This window comes from Arabidopsis lyrata (assembly GCF_000004255.2).
Source record: "Arabidopsis lyrata subsp. lyrata unplaced genomic scaffold ARALYscaffold_1, whole genome shotgun sequence".
Taxonomy (NCBI): Eukaryota; Viridiplantae; Streptophyta; class Magnoliopsida; order Brassicales; family Brassicaceae; genus Arabidopsis; species Arabidopsis lyrata.
Genome location: NW_003302555.1, coordinates 7,646,663 through 7,661,362, shown reverse-complemented (window position 1 = coordinate 7,661,362; position 14,700 = coordinate 7,646,663). Strand labels below are relative to the sequence as shown.

Sequence of the window (14,700 nt, the reverse complement as noted above, 5' to 3'; positions counted from 1 at the left end):
AAATGGGCAAATATTTGAGTAGTTATGATCGGATAAAACTACTAATTATTCATGGGCTGGATATTATCTCCTATACATATATATTCCTCGCAATCTTCGCCGTTTATCTTTCTCGTTACCCGATCAAAAATCGCTAACTCTCACACACATTCTCTTCATTGGGACTCAAATTCTTCTTTCTTTCTTTTTTCGTGTTTTTTTTCGAACTCCAACTATTTATCTTTATGAGTCGCTTCGTTCCTATCCATTGATGTCTGCTTCTTTTTAATGGAGATTGCTTCATTTCTGAAGCTTTTGAGTGAAACTGATGGTTTTGGATTTGGGATTTTCGTCTTTGGTTGCTCCTCTCAGTTTTTCAATCTCGTCTTTCTCTGTTGTTTGCTTCTTTTGGGACTAAAGTTTCTATTTTTCAAAGGCACTTCATTGTTTTTGCAGTATTTAGAGAAGATCTATCGAATTTCTTCGAAGATTGAGTGTTTCAATGCCTTCGATCGAGAACATAAGGATTGCAACAACAATGGGTTCATTTCAAAATCTAATTTGGTTGATGGATTGGATCAGAAGAAACCCATCATTTTACACTGGAGTTCTGATTCTACTAATGGATTGAGCTGTGATCACATCAAGAACAGAGACAGTACTGTGGCATTATCGGAGACAGAGCTCGACGAGAAGAATTATTATGGCGAAGAAGAGGAAAGCGAGGACGAAGAAGAATCACGGCCTCGGAGTGATGAAGACCAAGTGTTCGACGTAATTACTCTGAGAAAAATGGTGAAGAGAGAGAGGAAACGTGGAGATTGTATGAAGAAAGAGCTGGAGAAGGAGAGAAGAGCAGCTGAATCAGCTGCTGAAGAAGCCATGGCTATGCTTCTGAAGCTACGGATGGAGAAAAGCGTTGTGGATATGGAGGCAAAGCAATACAAGAGAGTCGCGGAACAGAAGCAAGTGTATGATCAACAAGTGATTCAATCATTACAGTGGATGTTAATGAAGCCTGATGACGAAGACAAGATTCAAGACTAAAACTCTTTGATCCTCTGTTTCTTCTATTTAGTCCTCTGTTTCTATTTATTATATGCATATAAAATAAACAAAATTAAATATGCTTTCGATTTCACCTAAACCGAACATTGAATCGAATAATTAACAAACCGAACCCAAAAATTGGATTTAATGTTTGAAGACAAGTCTAATTACGTGGCGAGTGATTATTGGATCTGCGACGTGGCAATTTATGGATTGCATGAAATGACGAAACTATCCTTTCATCGTCGTTCTTTCTTTGGTCATCCATCTGAAATTCGATCTGATCACTGAGAAACTACGGCGACGACGAAGAAACCGGTGGAGGAAGAAGTAGAATGAGAATCTCAGGTTACGGAATCGTTATTCTCTCTTTACTCGTTTTCTCTTTCGTTGAACTTAGCGTTCACGCTCGTCCCGTTGTTCTCGTCCTCTCAAATGACGATCTCAATAGCGGCGGCGATGATAACGGAGTCGGAGAGTCCTCTGACTTCGATGAGTTTGGGGAATCCGAACCTAAGTCCGAAGAGGAGCTTGATCCCGGTTCATGGCGATCGATCTTCGAGCCAGATGACTCCACTGTCCAAGCCGCGTCGCCGCAGTACTACTCCGGCCTCAAAAGGATTCTATCGGCGGCGAGTGAGGGAAATTTCAGGTTGATGGAGGAAGCAGTGGACGAGATAGAGGCTGCTTCTTCAGCTGGAGATCCACACGCACAGTCGATAATGGGGTTCGTTTACGGGATTGGAATGATGCGAGAGAAGAGCAAAAGCAAATCGTTTCTTCACCATAGTTTCGCAGCTGCTGGTGGGAATATGCAGTCGAAGATGGCACTTGCGTTCACGTATTTGCGTCAAGATGTAAGCAAAAGAAGACAACTTTAAGCTTTTGAGTTTCTTATCAAACGTTTTTATGTAGCTGGATTTGTTATTGATTTGCCATTCTGTTACAGATGCATGATAAAGCTGTGCAATTATATGCTGAATTAGCTGAGACGGCTGTCAATAGTTTTCTGATCTCAAAGGATTCTCCGGTGGTTGAACCGACTAGAATTCATAGCGGAACTGAAGAAAACAAAGGTGCTCTAAGGAAATCCCGTGGCGAGGAGGATGAAGATTTCCAGATATTGGAATATCAGGCACAGAAAGGGAATGCTAATGCAATGTACAAAATTGGACTATTCTACTACTTTGGCCTACGAGGATTAAGGCGTGATCACACCAAGGCATTGCACTGGTTTTTGAAAGCAGTAGATAAAGGAGAGCCGAGGTCAATGGAACTTCTGGGGGAGATATATGCTCGAGGAGCTGGTGTTGAAAGAAATTATACCAAGGCACTTGAATGGCTTACACTTGCTGCAAAGGAAGGTCTCTATTCAGCATTTAATGGAATTGGCTACTTGTATGTCAAAGGCTATGGAGTAGATAAGAAAAATTACACTAAGGTAGGCTCTTCGTTCCTGGCCTCGCAATTCTCACGCTTACTCTTTATAGACTAGTCTAACTTGCCATTGATATATGCCTTCAAATGCAGGCAAGAGAATATTTTGAGAAGGCTGTTGACAATGAAGACCCCAGTGGGCATTATAACCTTGGAGTTTTGTATCTTAAAGGCATCGGAGTCAAAAGGGATGTGAGGCAGGCAACAAAATATTTCTTTGTTGCTGCAAATGCTGGTCAACCAAAGGCTTTCTATCAACTCGCCAAGATGTTCCATACTGGTGTTGGGCTTAAAAAGAACCTGGAAATGGTAAATTTTTTTAGATTTCTGAGACTTTCCTGCCTAAACATGAATGCCATATAAAATGGCTTTTAAATTCATAAAGTCTTAAAAGGAACGAAAGTCAAAAAACATTGGCGCTCTTCTAAAGTTCAGAAGATTATTTCACTGTTTTGTTGGTTATGTGAAATCTCATTACCAAAAAATGTTAGTTGCACAAGGAATGTGGGAAGCTCAATTTCACTGTCGATTCTATTGATGGCTCCTTATCAGTATTATAATGTCTGACCAGAGGTTGTATTTTTTAGTGTTGAGGTACGAGTGATGTCTATGACGTCTATCCTTTAAGGCATCAGGGTGCAATATAGTACTTCTTTCTATTGATGGTAGTCTGCTTGTTATTTTTTCACTGTCTTACTTCTACTCCTTTTATATTTTTAGGAATTTTCTTTGAGCAGTTTGGAGACATCTCCAGCTTTGTTGAGAGAATTTGTGGTTTAATTGCTTGTTTTGTTCACTTCCCTCACATTTTGGTTACAGGCAACTTCATTTTATAAGTTGGTAGCAGAAAGGGGGCCGTGGAGTTCTCTCTCTAGATGGGCTCTTGAAGCTTACTTAAAAGGTGATGTGGGTAAGGCTTTGATCTTGTACTCAAGGATGGCAGAGATGGGTTATGAAGTAGCACAAAGTAACGCTGCCTGGATCCTTGATAAATACGGGGAAAGAAGCATGTGCATGGGAGTATCTGGATTTTGCACAGACAAAGAGAGACATGAGCGGGCACATTCTTTGTGGTGGCGGGCCTCTGAACAAGGCAATGAACATGCTGCTCTGCTCATTGGAGATGCATATTACTATGGCCGGGTCAGTTTTCCTCGTGTTTGAAATTAGATCATGAAACTGATAACGTTAAGACATGTTACAATGGTAGATGTGAATCAGCTAGAAAAAAACTTGAGACTTTTCGCCTGATTCTCTCTTGTCACTCATTCTTTGATCTCTAATTAGGGAACCGAGAGAGATTTTGTGCGTGCGGCAGAAGCATACATGCATGCTAAATCACAGTCAAACGCGCAAGCAATGTTCAACCTCGGTTACATGCATGAACATGGACAAGGACTTCCCTTTGATCTCCATTTAGCAAAACGTTACTATGATCAAGCCCTTCAGAGCGATGCAGCCGCCAGATTGCCAGTCACACTTGCTCTCGCTAGCTTATGGCTCCGTAGAAACTATGCTGATACCGTCCTGGTAAAATAAAAAACCATACCTTTCTCATTCTTATGTTAAATAGTTGGATGCAGTTTAACAGATCAAAATGACAAGAGGAAATGGTTTTTTTAATAATAGGTGAGAGTTGTGGATTCATTACCAGAAGTGTATCCAAAGGTGGAGACTTGGATAGAGAATGTGGTGTTTGAAGAAGGTAATGCAACGATACTTACACTCTTTGTCTGTCTCATTACAATTCTCTATCTCCGGGAAAGACAACGTAGACAAGTCGTCGTTGTTGCCGATCCAGTGGCCGCTGACGTGGCACAACCCCTCGACGCTGACGTGGCCCAACACCTCGCTGCGTTCCCACGGTAATCACTTGATAATCGTTTTCGTCATTGTAATAGCAGAGAATAATGGCTTTTTGGTGTTTTTTTCTTCAAAATGTACAGTTAAAGTTAAAACTTTACTTCGAACCAAAATGTGTGATACTGTGTATGTAGGGCCTATATCTCTTATAGACATGGCCCATAACGTTTATTAACAAAACTTTAAAGCTCAGTGAATCTTTTTTTTTTTTTTTTTTTTTTTTAGCTCAGTGAATCTTCAATGCCTATGTTGTCTTTTGTTTTTGAATTTGAACTAGCCGAGAAAAGTTATATTTACCATGCTTATTTATTAGATAGACTTTAATCGTGTTTGCTTATAGTTTACTACACACTTATATAAAGTGCATCGTCAAGTACAAACCATACAATAGTTTTGCTTACAACTAAAAAATGAATTTTGCTAAAAAGTGTAGATTTCCTCTTGAATATATATATATATATATATATATATATATATATATATATATATATATATATATATATATAAAGTATAACCACAAATACAAACAAGTGTTTACACATTTCCAAGATCAATAACCTTTTTAGCAGTTGTGTTGTGTATATTAAATCATACTGATATAACTAAGTACAGTATAAAAAAATAGTAGTAGTAGTAAATTTGTTTAGAAGAGTGTGAAGAGTGACAAGCATTCCGTTCCAAGAAGCGAATCTATCGGATGAAGGGAGACATGGGACCTACTTTTAAGCGTCGACGACTAAGCACATCCACAAGATCGGCGTTTTAGTTAGGATCTGCGTCCAAAAGGTAAAATTAAATTAATTAATAAAATGTTACTACTTTATGCATTGTTCACTATTACTCCATGTGATACGTAATTACGTATATTGATCCGTACCAAATTTCACCCCTAGTTCTTTTTTATTTCTCATTTGTAGCCGTTAGTCAAATCGAGTGTTGCTGCAAACCTTTATACGAATATGAAGAGTGAAAAGTGAGGATGAAATGGCTACTTACATTATTTTGACTGTGTAAAAGGAAAAAAGCTAGTACTACGCACTAACTCTGGTCTGACAGTCTCGAGAAGTGTGGTAACATTTGCCATTATTACATTCCCCAAATTCTCATTTTTTTCAAAAAATATAGTACTAATAAATATTTTTCTTAAAATTCCATAAAAAGCATTGAGAAGTAAGTAACAAGTTGATTCAGTCTCACTCTTGCTCAGTAGAGCTCCATCAATGGCTTCAATCAACCTCTTCCTCTTTGCTCTCCTTCTTCTCCTCTCTCACGCTTCAGGTTTCTCTTCACATTTCCAGCTAGATCTTTAAAGTTTCTGTTTATTTTAGTCTTTGCTTCAATCCCGTCCATATACGCATAAAAATGCACATTTTAGTATAGATTTATAGATATTTTAGTTGCAGATTTTTCTAATCACATTAGCTTTGTTGTTGTTTCTTTGTGAGCAGCTTCAACGGTAATCTTCTACAACAAATGCAAACACCCAGTGTGGCCAGGTATCCAACCCAGCGCCGGCCAAAACTTACTCGCCGGCGGTGGTTTTAAGCTCTCGGCTAACAAAGCCCACTCTCTTCAACTCCCACCACTCTGGTCCGGCCGTTTCTGGGGTCGCCACGGCTGCACCTTCGACAGATCTGGCCGTGGTCATTGCGCCACCGGAGATTGCGGCGGTTCTCTCTCCTGCAACGGTGCCGGAGGTGAACCTCCGGCCACTCTCGCCGAAATCACTCTCGGCCCTGAGCTAGACTTCTATGACGTCAGCCTCGTGGACGGGTCTGTAAATTTTACATCAAATTTGCTTCCTAATTTTCACTAATTTGCTTATTTATGTTTGTTTGATTGTAATGACAGTTATAACCTGGCGATGTCGATAATGCCGGTTAAAGGTTCCGGTCAATGTAGCTACGCCGGTTGTGTAAGCGATCTAAACCGGATGTGTCCGGTTGGGTTACAAGTCCGGTCACGTAACGGGAAACATGTAGTAGCCTGTAAAAGTGCTTGCTCTGCCTTCAATTCACCACAGTACTGTTGCACCGGCTTGTTCGGTAACCCACTGTCTTGCAAACCAACGGCTTACTCCAAAATCTTCAAAGTCGCTTGCCCTAAAGCTTACTCATACGCTTACGATGACCCAACCAGCATCGCCACTTGTTCCAAGGCTAACTACATCGTCACCTTTTGCCCTCACCATCGCCATTAAATTAACCAGTAACGAAGAAGAAACATTGCTCTGCTAGCAAAAAATATCTTGTTATGTTTCGAAATCTTGAGTTTGTATCTCTACTTTTGTAACACTATCGAATGCAAATCCTATTATCAATTTCAATGGAACTGACGTGTCTTGTGAGTGTAAATCTCCAAATTTTAAATCCTTTTATGTTCAGTGGCTTATGTATGTACTAACCAAAAACTTCCATGGAAAGTATAATAGAAAATGTAGTAAAATTGTTGTTAGATAAAGTTGGAACTTGCAACCAGAATGACATTTTGACACTCTCTTATCCATCCACTAACTAGACAACGCAAGATTAATGCTATTTTTTTGTTGGGTCAAACAAATGCTATTATCCATGTTGAAATCAAAATTACCAAAAACAATCCTCGGATGATCGTTTTGGTTGTAGGAGTCAGCTACGGCAAAGAAAATTATTGATAAGTCCTTTCTCTTATAAACCTAGCCGCTTTTTTAGATCTGAGGGAGAGGTTGCTCCTCCGGCAACTTTGTCGGCGAGTGTGTGACTTCTCCCTCCCCATCTCTACTTCTGTTCTTCACTGCCGGTGTAATGTCCTTCGGCGAAGCAGTGGTGGACAACCTTCCTTCTCCGGCGGAGTCGAGGCGTGGTTTTTCCGATGCTTGATGCGAACGGTGGCAGAGTTCACGGTGGTCACGAGATGGATATCCTCCGATACTGCTTCTGGTTGAGGGCGCTGGAGGTTTCGGGGAGAAGATCTCACGGCTCGACTACATGTGAATGATGTTGTGGTTTGTTGCGGAAGTTGAGTATCGGATGGTGGGTTCTCTGCTTGACAAGCGGTTTTCGACGGGTCCTTTTTTGATCTGCGATGGCTAATCTCGGGGCTTGGTGGTTGAAGGTTTGACGGAGCCATCTCCCTTCTCCACTGCCGAGGTAAGTTTCTGCTTGTCCGGATCTGAAGACTGAAGTTAGGTGTGTTTTTGGATGAGTTCGTTTTGGTGACGGCGTTGGTGGTGAGGGTTAGGTTTTTGGTCTCTCCTTTTGCTTGGTCGGGGATTGGAGAGTCAAGGTTGCGGCAGTCTCTGGGTTGATCTATCTCGGGAGAGTTGTTCCGGGTTTGGCTTGTCGTCGGATTCGGCTCGAGATCGGATTCGTTTACTCCGGTCGACGTTCCGATGTGCCGTCGCTCTTTTTCCGACGTTGTTACCAAATTTCCTCATCTTTTTTTGTAACTGTTTAGCCTGATGGGCCCAAAACCGAGAAGCCCAATTTGGGATGATTATTAATATAAGTTTATTAAAAAAAAAATTATTGATAAGCTAATCTCCATCTAACTAGGAATTTATTTATTATTTAATACTTATATAACTCAAGGACCTATATGTAATATCAGTAGATAAGATTTCCCACACAATTGAGTATTTCTTAATATCAAATTCAAAACCCTAGCAAATTCGTTCGTCTCTTTCGAACTCTCTAGTCACTTTAGTCAATCGCCGATTTCCATAAGATCCGACTCACGGTTGAGAAAAATGGGGGTCACGTCATCGTCATCCAAGGGGATTGCCGACGAGCTCAATATGCGAAGCGACCAATTCCCGTGGGAGAAAATTGTCTACACGAATCTGGAAGACAGGCCGGAGAAACAGAGAGTTTACTTTCGAGCGACTGTGGAAGCTGCTGTAGACGGGCTGCTCTACGCTGTATTACCGCCGAAAGTGGGAGAGTCATCAACTGATCAACCAAAGGAAGGAGATACAGAGAAGGACGACGAACTACTTGTTGAGCGGTTCTGCGAATTCATGAAAGGAGGTGATTGCAAAGAATCATTTAAGACTTTGGAAGATTGCGTGAAGGAAAGTGGTAGTGTTTTAAAGTGTACTAAACACCTCCCGATGCTGATCAAGTGTGTAGATGCTCACTCTGATTACTATAAGCCCATTATCGCCCTGGGGGAATCTACTGTGGAACAGTTGGCCAAGGATGTCGAAGCCTTCGTCCTCTCGCAAAAGGTACCGGCTGCGAGGGATGATTGAGAGGATTTCGGTAATTTTTCTTGTTTACGGGAATAATCAATATTGGATTTGGTTTAATATTGGTCATTGTCACTAGACGTCTTCAAAACAGAGATGTAAAATAACATGAACGTGTACACAAAAGCCTCAACATCTAGCTTCATCAACAATCCAAGAGTGAGTGTAACCATTCCGGTACTCCCAAATCCAAATATGACACTAAAACCCTTCTTCTTTTGTTACACTCTGATTTTTTTTATTATAACAAATCTCTGGCTGTAGACACCGCGAGAGAACTAAAACCCTTTATTCTCTTTGCTTATACCTTTGCTTATAAATAAATGTGTGTAGTCGTTTCCGTTAGTATCATTCAAGAAAATTATTGAGATATTCTGGATAATGTTGTTTATAGCTAATCTCCTCCTAAACCCTTTAATAATTGTTGTTTATTTAATAACCAAAAACTTCCATGGAAAAAGTATACTAGAAAATGTAGTAAATTTGTTATTAGATATAAAGTTCGAAATTGCAACCAGAATAACATTTTAACACTCTCTTATCCATCCACTAGACAATGCAGTCAAAGAAATGCTGATCAAGTGTGTGATGTTCACTCTGATTACTATCAGCCCATTATCGCCTTGGGGGAATCGGCTGTGGAACAATTGTCCAATGAAATAGAAGCCTTGATGGAATGGGTGATGGCTGCGAAGAAACAAACTGAAGGGGGTGATTGAGAGGATTGTGGTAATTTTTCTTCTTTACGGGAACATCAGCATTGGATTTGGGAATAATATTGGTCATTGTCAGTAGACGTCCTTAGAGGCTAGAGCAACATCAATGGTTGAATTCTTAAAAAGATTTTTAAACATTTTTTAATCATAAATTATGATAATTTTGAAGTTAAGAGTTTATGATGAATTTTTAAAATTTTCTTTGTCCAATGGTAAAGTGGTTTCTTAAAAAAAAAAAAAATTAAATGAAAATTATGAACATTTTTATTTGATAAAACTTAATAAGTATTATAATTTTCTAAAAAATTTAAACATACAAAACATAAAAACATATAAAAAATACATATAAAATCAAATTTTTGCCATATACGCTTAACAAAATGAGTTTTCAATTGTTGATGCATTGTCCGATCACAAACTCAAGTTCGAATGTCCATCATATTACTAAGATTTGAAAGCATATTTTTTTTTTGTCTTTTATTAATATTTTTGATCCAATCAGAAAGCGACACATATGAAACACTTAACAATCTTTAACTTTATTTGTTGTTTTCATTTATTTTAATTACTTTTAACTTTAAGGATTTTTGTAAGAAACCTATAAGACCATATGCATCGGGCCAACACAGGCCATGTTCTTAGGATTATAAAAATTGAGAAAAATTGAATAGTGGGCTTAGATCAGAGAAGATCGTTCTTGCCCAAGAACAGTTTTTAGCCTTGTTCTTCGTTACACGTGGCACCTTTGTATTGGCTCTGAATTTTGGAAGACAAAATGTTTTCATTTTGGGAGAAAATCAGATTTTTCTCCTAGGGTTGTCGTCGTTTCTCTTTCGCGCGAAACCTAGCGTTCTCCGCTTAAGTCCGTTCCCATCTCCGTCGCCGGCGATCATCGCCGTCGTTTCTGTTCCTCCTCACTCTTCTATTCTCTGCTTGATACAGGCGTATTGTGGTTGGATCAGACCCGTTACTCGCCTATACTCTAACTAAGGAAGCAGGGGAAGCCAAGGGAATTGCAAGCACATTTGATCAAATCATGACCAAATATGGAGTGGTACGACATTGAATATTCCCATCACACTGCCGAGAAATTTATACTATCAACTCATTAGGACAAGTCGTGGACACAAGATTAGTTTTTATGTTTTTATGTTTTTCAGTTATATCTTTAATGTTTTTAATTTTACAAATAATTTTGTAAATTTTTAAAAATCATTTAAAGTTTTTGATTATTTAAATTATTAATTCATATGATCTAAACATGTTCTACCAATAATCAATTACTTTACAAAAGATCTTAATTAAAGCTCTTACAATATTTTAGTATTTTTTTTCCCTAAGATCAAACTTCAAAGATGCACCCTTGCATATGTCCTAAAAAACACCGTTGAGGGTGCTCTTAGCCTCCACTCCAAAACAATAATAATTCAAGTGATATTTTACTCTCTTTTTTTTCGTATTTTTAATTCATTGAAAGAAAAAAAGTCCAGAATTAAAAACAGAGGTGTTCAAAACAAAGGAAAAACATGAATGGGAACACTACAAGACCCTCAACATCTTGCTTCATCTGCAATCCCCGTGTGTAAACATGTCGGTCCTCCCAAAACCAAATATGACTGAAACCATTCTTCCTTTGTTACACTCTTTGCAATGTCACGTGCATTCAAACTCCGTGTTGTTTGTATCACAGAAAAATGAGGATGCATATCATCATCGTCAAAAAAAAAAAAAAAAAAAAATTATCAAAAAAAAAAATATATATCATCATCGTCAAATGAAGTTCCTTTTTAACGGTCTTAACTTTTTTGTAGATAGACAATGCAGGATTATTGCTATCTTTTGCCATATATAGTAAAGAAACCATGTCACAGTTAAACATTACCAAAAAAAAAAAATCCTCGAATGATATTTCTGTTTATAACACCCTCGAACTAAAAAGACAAAAACCTTTTATTCTCTTAGCATATAAATAAAGAATCTTTTTCACTGTAAATTGATATTCATTCATAAGATACGATTGGACTACAATTGAGCCGTCGAGTACAAGAACTCCCAGAGACATTTGCCGGCGAGTATAAATAAACTCCCGGAGACAAACAAACAACTAAAAGACCCAATAACAAGAGAATAGAGAGAGAGCGAAGATCTGAAATAACAGAAGACCAAACATTAAGACAACAGAAAAGGAGGCAAGGAATCCTAAGAACTAAGGTGAAACCTTAAACAAACCAGTCCAACGACCACCTCAAAGAACCTGTAGATGCCGAATTTGAGCCAAAGACAAGTGCCACAAAAGGACCACATGGACACTACCAGATTACCGAAAGCACGAAGCAAGGAGGAATCCCAGCACAACAGCAACAAACCGACGGAAACAAACTGACCGGCTGAATCGTCGATTTAAATAAGATCCGAGCTAAGGAAAATGGGGATCACGTTATCCACGATTCTGAAAACAGGGGGTTCGAAGTCCAATTCAGGATACTACCAAGTCCCGGCGGAGAAACAGAGAGTTCATAATGAAGCGTTGGCGGAGGCTACTGTAGAAATGGTAGCGAGGGAGCTCTACGCCTTATTCCCGCCGACAGTGGGAGATACGTCATATGATCAACCAAAGGAAGGAGAGACAGAGAGGGATGAGGGAATAGAATTGCGGGTTAGCGAGTTCATGATAAAGGGTGCCTGCAAAGAGTCATTTACGGCTTTGAAAGATTGCGTGGACGAAGCTAAAAGTCACCCAAAGAAGTGTGACGAATTCTTTCCAAGGCTGAACAAGTGTATGCATGCTCACTCTGACTACTATCAGCCGATTCTTGCTCTTGTGAAAGCTTCTGAAGAAATGATGAAAAAGGAGCTTGTGGCCTTCGTATTATCGGAAATGGAGGCGGCTGAGAGGAAGCGGGCTAGGAAAATCAGGGGTTACTGAGGATGTAGGTAATTTACTAATTTTTCTTGTTTACGGGAATTTCTATTTTGGATTTTTGGGATAAATTGTTCTTAGGAGGAGAAAAGGTTTCGTTTGTTAAATTCCTAACTTATAAGATTGGTCGAATTTCTTCCCTAGTTAATTTGCCAATTTGTGCTTTAGCCTTTAAGGAATGACTACTCTTTTTGATGCGCACGAATGTTGTTTTAGTGAAGAAATATTGTCTTCTTTGTGGTTTGCTGTTAAGGTTTCAATACCTTGAACTCTGTAAACTCTTGATAGATATTATAGAATCGATTACGTAACCACAAAGAGAAGATAAGAATCGTTATACTCAAATCAACATAGATCTAAGCAACGATTACACAGAGATCAACATTGATCTCTCTTCTAGCACATCGCTAGGCCAAAGTCTCTCACGAGAACTCTCAACATCAAAAGCATAATCTCTCTGTAGCAATCAAGTCTCTATTTAAAGAAGAAGAGTTTCAACGGCAAAGCCTCTGATAGTGAAAGAGTCTTTGCCCTCATTTGCCAAGTCAACTTAGTCAACACTTGTGATGACTTTCTCTTCTTCTTCTTCTTCTTCCTTAAATCGTATCATTTGCTTAGCTATTTCCTCACTTGAATCTGATTTGTTGCTTTTGAACCAGAAAAGGTTAGACCTACCTTTACAAGTAGTAATTGCTTCTCGTTCCTAACATTTTAAAGATCAGGCTTTACATCTTTGTTGTTTCACATTTTGCTCAAGATACACTAACATTGTCTTTCCCCACATCAGTTTGATAACAACACAAGGTTCGGTTTGGTTGATGTTTCCCTCGAATTGAAACCCCCGGTATGTCGTGTTTCTCATTTGTAGGGAGAGATGAAACATGATACAACTTCACGTCTCTTATCAGCCTCCATAGAGTGTACCATATGATTCTTTGCTTACCTAGTTAATCATGAAGTTTCTTTGCTTTTTGAATGACTCTATTCAAAGGCCAGTGTTGTTGTCTCTGCATAAATATTGGTATTTGGTGATAATATTGGAGTTTCTTCCCTAATTAAGCTAAAACATAAATTTAACAGTCTGCTTTGATTAAGAATAAAAATAATTACATTGATTTTTGCATAGGGGTTGAATGTGAATTACAACTATGAGTTTGAGATTCAATTGTGATTTTTAAAACGTCTTGAGGGTCAAATACAATAAAAATCAAATAAAAGTCGAAAATTAAAAAAGACCCCACTAGTACTAGTCTACTAGTGAAACAATCACACCGCGTAAGGAGCGTGTACCGGTCGTGTTGGCCGCGTTGGAATGAGACACATTTCTCATTCACTCAGTCATGTACCGGCCCCTCGAACTTTTCTTTTATTTAAATGCATTATATTAACAAAATAAAATAAAACTAAGGCATTAACAAAGTAGCAATACTTGTAATATAATACTCTCACCGATATACTACTATTATCAAAACATAGTTTGTTTGACAAAAATAAAATAAAATCAAAACATAGTTTAAGACTGAATCAACTTTGTTTTAAGATAGTCTTAAACAAAATGCAACTTTTTTTTTTTTTTTTATTTAATGCAACTTTCATGAAGGCACGTGACATTATAAGTCTCAGTCTTTAGGGAACCTCAATATTATTCCCTAAATATTGAAATTATAATTGAGACATAATTTTCTTGTAAAATTTGGCTAGTTTATAATATTACTCTAAGATTTACCATAAAAATTGATGTGTGATTTATACTGATTAAGCACATAGTCCTCGTCTTGTACAATGGTATTAATAAACTAGTCCCAGGGGTGCACAAAAAAAAAAAAAAAAAAACCTAGTCCCAGACAAAATATCTATCACATTGTTTGATCTCCTAATCGTTGTGAATATTAATAGTTTGAGATACTAAAAAATTACTGAGCAAAAGTAGTATTTTAGTTTTCCTTTTTCCTAGCAAAAGTAATACGTATTGAGAGTGTATTACCATAATTTATAGGATAATATTATAAACTAGCCAAATTTTATAAGAAAATTAAGTAATTAGCCATGCGTCATAAAAATTGGGTAAATAACTTTTTTTGTGGTGGGGTAGGGGTATGGAACAGACCAATTAACTTTCTGAATATATAGTTTTTACAAGATAATGTATTTGTTTGTAAGTGGTGGTGGAGATCCGGTGAAAAAATAGATCCGGCGGTGGAAATGATACGGTGGTCTTGGTCGTCATGAAGAAATTGGTTATAGAGGAGGTGATGGTGGTTTCGCAGGAAGCGGTGGTGGTGGAAGATTTGGAAAAAAAAAATAGATCCGATGGTGGAAGGGATACAGTGGATATGGTGGTCATGAAAGATGTGGTTATAAAGAAAGTGTAGTGGCCGCGGTGTAAACGGTGCTAGTGAAAGATTTGGAAAGAAGGTGGAAAAAACACCATAGTGGTTTAAAGAAAATAGATAAAGATATAGATTTGATGGGAAAAGAGAACACATAAAGGTCCGACAATGGAGATT

General features: G+C 38.3%; 5 protein-coding genes across 5 annotated transcripts; all 5 read left to right on the top strand.

The window, feature by feature from the left end:
* Positions 1-2: 2 nt before the first annotated feature.
* LOC9329054 (protein FLOURY 1-like) lies at positions 3-1,108 on the top strand. The gene is made up of 2 exons (XM_021014049.1): positions 3-6; positions 230-1,108. The coding sequence occupies exons 1-2, from the start codon at positions 3-5 to the stop codon at positions 1,024-1,026; spliced, it is 801 nt and encodes a 266-aa protein (XP_020869708.1). The 3' UTR covers positions 1,027-1,108.
* A 167-nt stretch (positions 1,109-1,275) lies between these two features.
* LOC9329053 (ERAD-associated E3 ubiquitin-protein ligase component HRD3A) lies at positions 1,276-4,533 on the top strand. Its single transcript, XM_002892945.2, has 6 exons — positions 1,276-1,886; positions 1,979-2,470; positions 2,560-2,775; positions 3,286-3,609; positions 3,754-3,996; positions 4,096-4,533. The coding sequence occupies exons 1-6, from the start codon at positions 1,365-1,367 to the stop codon at positions 4,333-4,335; spliced, it is 2,037 nt and encodes a 678-aa protein (XP_002892991.1). The 5' UTR covers positions 1,276-1,364; the 3' UTR covers positions 4,336-4,533.
* Positions 4,534-5,294: 761 nt separating this feature from the next.
* Positions 5,295-6,712, top strand: LOC9329052 (thaumatin-like protein). Its single transcript, XM_002892944.2, has 3 exons — positions 5,295-5,607; positions 5,778-6,102; positions 6,181-6,712. Exons 1-3 carry the CDS (start codon positions 5,550-5,552, stop codon positions 6,527-6,529), a joined length of 732 nt encoding a protein of 243 aa, XP_002892990.1. The 5' UTR covers positions 5,295-5,549; the 3' UTR covers positions 6,530-6,712.
* Positions 6,713-6,794: 82 nt separating this feature from the next.
* LOC9329051 lies at positions 6,795-8,902 on the top strand. Its single transcript, XM_021014222.1, has one exon. It carries the CDS (start codon positions 8,057-8,059, stop codon positions 8,558-8,560), a length of 504 nt encoding a protein of 167 aa, XP_020869881.1. The 5' UTR covers positions 6,795-8,056; the 3' UTR covers positions 8,561-8,902.
* Positions 8,903-10,681: 1,779 nt separating this feature from the next.
* On the top strand, positions 10,682-13,669 carry LOC9329050. Its single transcript, XM_021013390.1, has one exon. The coding sequence runs from the start codon at positions 11,699-11,701 to the stop codon at positions 12,197-12,199; it is 501 nt and encodes a 166-aa protein (XP_020869049.1). The 5' UTR covers positions 10,682-11,698; the 3' UTR covers positions 12,200-13,669.
* Positions 13,670-14,700: the final 1,031 nt, after the last annotated feature.

Bases quoted from the DNA above. Each gene is read 5' to 3' on its own strand.
- LOC9329053 (XM_002892945.2), top strand. From the start codon at position 1,365: ATGAGAATCTCAGGTTACGGAATCGTTATTCTCTCTTTACTCGTTTTC. The intron at 1,887-1,978 runs GTAAGCAAAAGA...ATTCTGTTACAG, and splicing joins TCACGTATTTGCGTCAAGAT to ATGCATGATAAAGCTGTGCA. The intron at 2,776-3,285 runs GTAAATTTTTTT...TTTTGGTTACAG, and splicing joins TTAAAAAGAACCTGGAAATG to GCAACTTCATTTTATAAGTT.
- LOC9329052 (XM_002892944.2), top strand. From the start codon at position 5,550: ATGGCTTCAATCAACCTCTTCCTCTTTGCTCTCCTTCTTCTCCTCTCT. The intron at 5,608-5,777 runs GTTTCTCTTCAC...CTTTGTGAGCAG, and splicing joins TCTCCTCTCTCACGCTTCAG to CTTCAACGGTAATCTTCTAC. The intron at 6,103-6,180 runs GTCTGTAAATTT...TTGTAATGACAG, and splicing joins GACGTCAGCCTCGTGGACGG to TTATAACCTGGCGATGTCGA.
- LOC9329051 (XM_021014222.1), top strand. From the start codon at position 8,057: ATGGGGGTCACGTCATCGTCATCCAAGGGGATTGCCGACGAGCTCAAT.
- LOC9329050 (XM_021013390.1), top strand. From the start codon at position 11,699: ATGGGGATCACGTTATCCACGATTCTGAAAACAGGGGGTTCGAAGTCC.